This window comes from Nerophis lumbriciformis, linkage group LG25 (genome assembly GCF_033978685.3).
Source record: "Nerophis lumbriciformis linkage group LG25, RoL_Nlum_v2.1, whole genome shotgun sequence".
In the NCBI taxonomy this organism is placed as follows: domain Eukaryota; kingdom Metazoa; phylum Chordata; class Actinopteri; order Syngnathiformes; family Syngnathidae; genus Nerophis; species Nerophis lumbriciformis.
The window spans coordinates 1,836,286-1,845,110 of record NC_084572.2 but is presented as its reverse complement, the minus strand read 5'-3'; the positions used below and the strand labels follow the sequence as shown (position 1 = coordinate 1,845,110).

General features: G+C 43.3%; 1 protein-coding gene across 1 annotated transcript; it reads left to right on the top strand.

Annotated features, from left to right (window-relative positions):
- The first annotated feature begins 257 nt into the window (after positions 1–257).
- Positions 258–7,464, top strand: nots (nothepsin). The gene is made up of 9 exons (XM_061983551.1): positions 258–639; positions 706–886; positions 985–1,102; positions 5,682–5,800; positions 5,870–6,069; positions 6,167–6,295; positions 6,354–6,498; positions 6,551–6,649; positions 6,721–7,464. The coding sequence occupies exons 1-9, from the start codon at positions 578–580 to the stop codon at positions 6,895–6,897; spliced, it is 1,230 nt and encodes a 409-aa protein (XP_061839535.1). The 5' UTR covers positions 258–577; the 3' UTR covers positions 6,898–7,464.
- The last annotated feature ends 1,361 nt before the right edge of the window (positions 7,465–8,825 follow it).

The following is an 8,825-nucleotide window of genomic DNA, read 5'->3' as shown; positions in this document are numbered from 1 at the left end:
AAATTTGTGGTTTTTAGGTGCGGCTAATAGTGCGGAAAATACGGTAACTGTTTTTATATTGTTTTACTTTCTTTTTTATTCAAGAAAATGTTTTTAATTTATTTATCTTATTTTTTAAATTATTTTTTAAAAAGGACCTTATCTTCATCATACCTGGTTGTCCAAATTAGGCATAATAATGTGTTAATTCCACGAATGTACGGTACATATCGTATCGGTTGATATCGGTATCGGTAATTAAAGAGTTGGACAATATCGGATATCGGCAAAAAGCCATTATCGGACATCCCTAATAATAATGTGTTAATTCCACGACTGTATATATCGTTATCGGTTGATATCGGAATCGGTAATTAAGAGTTGGACAATATCGGATATGGTCAAAAAAGCCATTATCGGACATCTCTATATCAAATGATTCTTAGTCATCAACAATGAAGTTGGGTGACTTGAACAAACATGCACGCTCGTGCACGTATTGATTCCTGCTGGGCGTAGTCAAAGTGCACGTTGGCGTCTGATAACCTCGTGCACGTCCGCCGGCGTTCAGTCTGCAGAGGGACCGACGGAGGCGGACATGATCAGGCTGCTGCTGCTGCTGCTTCTGTCGTGCACATGCACCAGCTGGGCGCTGCTCAGGTAAGACAGGTTCACCTGGTGATGCGTTCAAAGACCAAGAAGTGATGCCTCGGGTGGTTCCCTCAGGGTTCCTCTGAGGCGCGTGCCTTCCATTCGTTCACAGCTGCGGGCCACCGGACAGCTGCGGGACTTCCTGCGAGAGCACCACACCGACGCCTACAGCCGCCGCTACGCTCACTGCTTCCCCGCCGGAACGCCGTCGCTGCGCCTCGGACGTTCCAGCGAGAAGCTCTACAACTTCATGGACGTGAGAGGGAGACGATGAGCGATGTCAACTGTCACGTATCGTGGCTTTACGGCCTTTTCAACGCTTTATAACATCCAAACTGTTCACGTGCGTGTCAGGCTCAGTACTACGGTGAAATCAGCCTCGGGACTCCGGCGCAGAACTTCTCAGTGATCTTTGACACGGGCTCAGCTGATCTCTGGGTGCCATCGTCCTACTGCGTCAGCCAAGCATGCGGTACTGTGCACACACACACACACACACACACAAATTGACCTCTGTTTCCCACTGAACAGAAAGTCAGAGCAACTTGACCACAACTCATGATAGGAGGCCACTGACCTGTGCGTGCGTGCGTGCGTGCGTGCGTGCGTGCGTGCGTGCGTGCGTGTGTGTGTGTGTGTGTGTGTGTGTGTGTGTGTGTGTGTGTGTGTGTGTGTGTGTGTGTGTGTGTGTGTGTGTGTTGTACTTTTACCCTTCTTGAGACATCAACAAGGAAAAGTACCTTCCATATGAGGAGATGTGAACAAGTTAGGACTGAAATCATGGTCCTAATAAGGAAAACCATTGCATCTAATAGAGCATGTCTCATTTGCACTCCTGGTGGTAAAATCAATCAAAATTAAAGCTGCAAGCAGCATTGGTCGGGCCCGCATATTTGGCAGGTGCTAGTCCTAAGTGTCCAAATACTTTTAACCCTAATAATAATAATAAAACCTTAGAAATTCAATAGGTCCTTATGTCCCATTGCAAAAGGACTCCCGTTGGGATTCCTTTTACAATGGGCCATGCGGGCCCTAATAAAACCTTACAAATTCAATAGGTCCTTATGTCCCATTGCATAAGGACTCCCTGTGGGAGTCCTTATGCAATGGGCCATGCGGGCCCTAATTAAAGCTGCAAGCAGCATTGGTCGGGCCCGCGTATTTGGCAGGTGCTAGTCCTAAGTGTCCCAATACTTATATCCAGTTTTAGTCCTAAATTTCCCAATACTTTTGTCAAGTTGTAGTCCTAAGTGTCCCAATACTTTTGTCCAGTGTAGGTGTCCCAATACTTTTGTCCAGTTGTATTCCTAAGTTTTCCAATACTTTTGTCAAGTTATAGTCCCAAGTGTCCCAATACTTTTGTCCAGTTTTAATCCTAAGTGTCCCAATACATTTGTCCAGTGTAGGTGTCCCAATACTTTTTTCCAGTGGTAGTCCTAAGTGTCCCAATACTTTTTTAAAGTGGTAGTCCTAAGTGTCCCAATACTTTTGTCCAGTTGTAGTCCTAAGTGTCCCAATACTTTTGTCAAGTTTAGGCGTAAGTGTCCCAAGACTTTTGTCCAGTGGTAGTCCTAAGTGTCCCAATACTTTTGTCAAGTTGTAGTCCCAAGTGTCCCAATACTTTTGTTCAGTGGTATTCCTAAGTGTCCCAATATTTTTTTCCAGTGCAAGTGTCCCAATACTTTTGTTCAGTTTTCGTCATAAGTGTCCCAATACTTTTGTCTACTTTTAGTCCGAATTGTCCCAATACTTTTGTCTAGTGTACCTACCTTGTCTGCATTGTGTGGGCACGCTGGTGCTGCCTGCTTTTAAGCAGCCATCTTAAAAAAACAGCAGCGCAGCAGCATCAGCGCAGCGGGTCTTTGAAGGGTCATAAAATCAAAACTGGAGCAGGTATCAAAACTCTTTCGCCAACTTTTAATCAGAAGGGTTCAATCTCTCTCCTGTGTTAGTTTGAAGCCGAAACAACAAACGCGCTCAGAGGAGATAATGTTTGAAGAAAGGTGACCGGTTTTTACAAAAATTTTGTTTTGAAGGGGGAATAGCAAACTTCTTGTTGATTTTTGCTGGGGGTTGTCAATTTATGAAATGTAGGTCTAAGTGAGACCTACGGAGAGGTTTTCGTTTCATGTCTCTCCGACCTTCCCAGTGGGAGTTACAGGCAGTTTTGTCAGATTTTTCATCCGAGGAGCAGTTTTTTGTGCGTTTTATTAAAAAATTGCTGTAGAGCACAATTTTTAGATTTGGGGTTAGCTTTTTTCATTAGATCACCGTTTTAGCCAGTCCTGATGTGTGTGTTCAGTTTGGTGAGTTTTGAAGCATGTTAAGAGGGTCAAATTACAGCTCAAAGAGGCAAAAGTGACTGTTTTTAGTACTTTTTTGTCTTGAAGGGGGAATTGCCAACTTCCTGTTGATTTTAGCCCGAGAATGTACCGGTACCATTATGAAAGTTAGGTCTGAGTCAGACCTACATAGAGGATTTTGTTTCATGTCTTTCCGACCTTCCTAGTGGGAGTTACAGGCAGTCTAGTTTTTTTTTTTCCTAGGGGGCGCTAGAGCGCAATTTTGATTTTTGCAGTTTGGTTTTTTTATTAAAAGACAATTTTCGCAGGTCCTGATGTGTGGGTCAAATATGGTGAGTTTTGAAGCATGTTAAGTGGGTCAAATTAGTGCTCAAAGAGGCGGCGGAAGAAGAAAGAAAGAAAGAAAGAAAGAATAATAAAACCTTAGAAATTCAATAGGTCCTTATGTCCCATTGCGGGCCCTAATTAGGGTCTTCCCAAAAGGGAGGGATTTTTCAAATTGACTGTCAGTTTTAAAAGTGCTCCCCCTCTGGCCAACATATGTAATAAGTGTGTGTAAGAAATTGAAATGCACCCCCTTTGGCCAAAATGAATAAAAATATACAGGTAAAAGCCAGTAAATTAGAATATTTTGGAAAAACTTGATTTATTTCAGTAATTGCATTGAAAAGGTGTAACTTGTACATTATATTTATTCATTGCACACAGACTGATGCATTCAAATGTTTATTTCATTTAATTTTGATGATTTGAAGTGGCAACAAATGAAAATCCAAAATTCCGTGTGTCACAAAATTAGAATATTACTTAAGGCTAATACAAAAAAGGGATTTTTAGAAATGTTGGCCAACTGAAAAGTATGAAAATGAAAAATATGAGCATGTACAATACTCAATACTTGGTTGGAGCTCCTTTTGCCTCAATTACTGCGTTAATGCGGCGTGGCATGGAGTCGATGAGTTTCTGGCACTGCTCAGGTGTTATGAGAGCCCAGGTTGCTCTGATAGTGGCCTTCAACTCTTCTGCGTTTTTGGGTCTGGCATTCTGCATCTTCCTTTTCACAATACCCCACAGATTTTCTATGGGGCTAAGGTCAGGGGAGTTGGCGGGCCAATTTAGAACAGAAATACCATGGTCCGTAAACCAGGCACGGGTAGATTTTGCGCTGTGTGCAGGCGTCAAGTCCTGTTGGAACTTGAAATCTCCATCTCCATAGAGCAGGTCAGCAGCAGGAAGCATGAAGTGCTCTAAAACTTGCTGGTAGACGGCTGCGTTGACCCTGGATCTCAGGAAACAGAGTGGACCGACACCAGCAGATGACATGGCACCCCAAACCATCACCCAACCATGCAAATTTTGCATTTCCTTTGGAAATCGAGGTCCCAGAGTCTGGAGGAAGACAGGAGAGGCACAGGATCCACGTTGCCTGAAGTCTAGTGTAAAGTGTCCACCATCAGTGATGGTTTGGGGTGCCATGTCATCTGCTGGTGTCGGTCCACTCTGTTTCCTGAGATCCAGGGTCAACGCAGCCGTCTACCAGCAAGTTTTAGAGCACTTCATGCTTCCTGCTGCTGACCTGCTCTATGGAGATGGAGATTTCAAGTTCCAACAGGACTTGGCGCCTGCACACAGCGCAAAATCTACCCGTGCCTGGTTTACGGACCATGGTATTTCTGTTCTAAATTGGCCCGCCAACTCCCCTGACCTTAGCCCCATAGAAAATCTGTGGGGTATTGTGAAAAGGAAGATGCAGAATGCCAGAGCCAAAAACGCAGAAGAGTTGAAGGCCACTATCAGAGCAACCTGGGCTCTCATAACACCTGAGCAGTGCCAGAAACTCATCGACTCCATGCCACGCCGCATTAACGCAGTAATTGAGGCAAAAGGAGCTCCAACCAAGTATTGAGTATTGTACATGCTCATATTTTTCATTTTCATACTTTTCAGTTGGCCAACATTTCTAAAAATCCCTTTTTTGTATTAGCCTTAAGTAATATTCTAATTTTGTGACACACGGAATTTTGGATTTTCATTTGTTGCCGCTTCAAATCATCAAAATTAAATGAAATAAACATTTGAATGCATCAGTCTGTGTGCAATGAATAAATATAATGTACAAGTTACACCTTTTGAATGCAATTACTGAAATAAAACAAGTTTTTCAAAATATTCTAATTTACTGGCTTTTACCTGTGTGTGTGTGTGTGTGTGTGTGTGTGTGTGTGTGTGTGTGTGTGTGTGTGTGTGTGTGTGTGTGTGTATATATATATACCGGTATATATATATATATATATATATAATATAAATATAAATATATATATATATATATATATATATATACGTATGTATATGTATATATATATATATATATATATATATACGTATGTATGTATATGTATATATATATATATATATATAATAAAATACATATAGCTAGAATTCACTGAACGTCAAGTATTTATATATATATATATGTATATATATATATATATATGAAATACTTAAGTATTTATATATATATATATATATATATATATATATATATATGTGTATATATATATATATATATATATATATATGAAATACTTGACTTGGTGAAATCTAGCTGTAAATATACTCCTCCCCTTTAACCACGCCCACCCCACCCCACCTCCCGAAATCGGAGGTCTCAAGGTTGGCAAGTATGCTCAAGAAGGTAATAAATACAAGAATGTGTGTGTGTGTGTGTGTGTGTGTGTGTGTACACAGCACTGCACAAACGTTTCCGAGCATTCGAGTCCACTTCCTTTCGTCATGACGGCCGAACGTTTGGCATCCATTACGGATCAGGACACCTCCTTGGAGTCATGGCCAGGGACACGCTGAAGGTCCAGTCTGTCCTATCCCAGACCATTCTTTTCCGAGGTGGCTCTTACGGGTGAGGATTCATTCTACAGGTGGGCGACGTGAGCGTCCTCGACCAGGAGTTCGGCGAGTCCGTGTACGAGCCGGGGGGCGCTTTCGTCCTGGCGAGGTTCGACGGCGTTCTGGGAATGGCGTACCCCTCCTTGGCGGAGATCCTGGGAAACCCGGTTTTTGACAGCATGATGGCGCAGAAGGCGGTGGAGGCGCCCGTCTTCTCCTTCTACCTCAGCAGGTGCGGCCGCCACCTTCCTCTCTTCGTCGGCTTGATGCAAGCCAGAAAAATGATCAGAAGGTAAAAGCGTGCTTTGACGAGAGAGAGATGCCCGCAGGAAGTCGGGCGGCGGCGGCGGCGTGGACGGTGAACTGGTGTTTGGCGGTGTTGATGAGGCCTTGTACAGTGGACCAATTGCATGGCTTCCTGTCACAGCCAAAGGCTACTGGCAAATCAAGATGGACAGGTGCGTGCCTCTTGCTGCCGTCTAAAGGTGAGTGTGCTGAAATGTGGGCGTGTTCCAGCGTGGAGGTCCAAGGCGTCAGCTCCCTCTGCCCTCGTGGCTGCCAGGCCATCGTGGACACGGGGACCTCCCTCATCGCCGGGCCAACCAATGACATCCTCATCCTCCAGCAGCTGATCGGAGCCACGCCCACAAACATCGGCGAGGTGAGAGGTCTAGCGGCGGCGTCTGGTCACGTGACTAACTGTGCTTTGGCAGTTCCTCATCGACTGCGCCAGGTTGTCCAATCTGCCTCAGGTGTCTTTTGTCCTGGGCGGGATGGCGTACACGCTGACGGCGGAGCACTACGTGAGGAAGGTCGGCGCGGTTTTTTTGTCTTGCGTCTTGGCTGCCGTGAGCAGTCAGGTGACCAAACATGTGACCCTCAGGAGATGCTGGGTGACAGGGAGCTGTGCTTCAGTGGCTTCCAGGCTGCGGACATCGTCTCACCGCAGGGACCCCTCTGGATTCTGGGAGATGTATTTCTAAGCGAGTATTACAGCATCTTCGACAGAGGACAGGACCGGGTCGGCTTCGCACCTGTTCGCCGTTCAGCTGAACAGTAAAGTCTGATTGGTTGTCAATGGGGACGGCGTGGCGCAGTTGGGAGAGTGGCCGTGCCAGCAAAGCAGACCACAAAAAATGGCATTATTGGCTTTATTTTAACAAAAAAAAATCTTTAAACATATGTTTATTATTGCAAGTTTGTTGTTAGACAACTTGTCTTTGACGAGTAAGTAAACAAACAAAGGCTTCTAATTTAGCTGCTGACATATGCAGTAACATGAGGGTTCCTGGTTCGATCCCCACCTTCTACCAACCTCGTCGCGTCCGTCGTGTCCTTGAGCAAGACACGTCACCCTTGCTCCTGATGGGTGCTGGTTAGGGCCTTGCATGGCAGCTCCCGCCCTCAGTGTGTGAATGTGGAAATAGTGTCAAAGCGCTTTTGAGTACCTTGAAGGTAGAAAAGCGCTAAACAAATGTAAGCCATTTACCATGATAAAGACAATCAGATATTGCTGGCATTTAGTCATTCATATAAAAATACAACTCAAAGCATTCACTGTATTCATCAAGTATTACTGTGGAGAAAATAGACAATTTTAGGGATGTCCGATAATGGCTTTTTTGCCGATATTGTCCAACTCTTAATTACAGATACCGATATCAACCGATACCGATATATACAGTCGTGGAATTAACACATTATTATGCCTAATTTGGACAACCAGGTATGGTGAAGATAAGGTATTTAAAAAAAAAAAAAAAAAAAAGGTAAATTAAAAACATTTTCTTGAATAAAAAAGAAAGTAAAACAATACAAAAACAGTTACATAGAAACTAGTAATTAATGAAAATGAGTCAAATGAAGTGTTAAAGGTTAGTACTATTAGTGGAGCAGCAGCACGCACAATCATGTGTGCTTACGGACTGTATCCCTTGCAGACTGTATTGATCAGAGCCGGCCCAAGGCATAAGCGTACTAAGAGCTTGCTTAGGGCCCCGCGGCCACCAGGGGGCCCCCAAAAGCAATTAACAAAAAATTCTTATTTTTTATTTTTTGCATGTACGAGTCTGACTGATGATTTCTAAATGATCAAAGATATATTATTGTACAAAAACACAATTTTAGGTCAACAGAGTGCTGCTGCTGATCTAGGCCTAGTGATTCTTCCTGCCTCTCTTTAAAAATGTAAAGCTGCCTCTGCTGCACCTGTGACGTTTGCCTCCTGCCGTGCAATGCCAGTGCGCACTGGGCATCAAAAGCGCAGATAGAGGCAAAACAATGTCACAAAAAAGGACATATCCTTCAGGTGCAGAAAAAAGGAAGAAGAAGAAAGTGGAAGAGGAGAAAAAATGCCATGATAAAGGTATGTTTGCATGACTTGGTAATAAAAAGTTTATCAAAGAGATTTGTAGCTGTAATTAGCTTTAGCTAGGTGACGTTAGCTAGCTAGCGCGGTGCTAGCAATATGTTTTTAGCATCAGGTTACTAGTAAGATATGTTGTTTGCACAAAGTGTTTGCAGCAGAGCACGGTAATTTATGTGAGTAAAATAAACATTATTTTTTACATCAACTCATAAGTTATGTGAAACTTCCCCAGGAGCATTGTTCGAATACTTTGGAGGCACAGAATCAGCCCAGAGCCAGTCCACATCCTCAGGCTCAACTGTGAGTGATGAATCAGGTGAGGAAAAGACTGTCACCATACAGTATACATTTAATTTCTTAGTATAAACATTACACCTGAAGGGAAATTAATATAGTCAAAGTATCTCATTAATATGTGTGCCTATATGTATGTATTTCATCTTAGGTCCATCTCCATCCTCTACAGTGCTCTCTCACACACCTCCATCCTCTGTACTCCATGTCTGAAACCACAGCTGATTTATCTAGTAAGTTAACTGCAAAACACCCTTTATAATTGCTCATTGTACTGCAGAACATTCTGAGATTAACAATTATGTGCAATTTAATGACCTTATAGG

What these genes read in the sequence shown, in the direction of transcription:
- nots (XM_061983551.1), top strand. Translation starts at nt 578, where the DNA reads ATGATCAGGCTGCTGCTGCTGCTGCTTCTGTCGTGCACATGCACCAGC. An exon ending in AGCTCTACAACTTCATGGAC is followed by an intron (nt 887 to 984) that starts GTGAGAGGGAGA and finishes CGTGCGTGTCAG; the next exon opens with GCTCAGTACTACGGTGAAAT. An exon ending in CGCCCACAAACATCGGCGAG is followed by an intron (nt 6,499 to 6,550) that starts GTGAGAGGTCTA and finishes GTGCTTTGGCAG; the next exon opens with TTCCTCATCGACTGCGCCAG.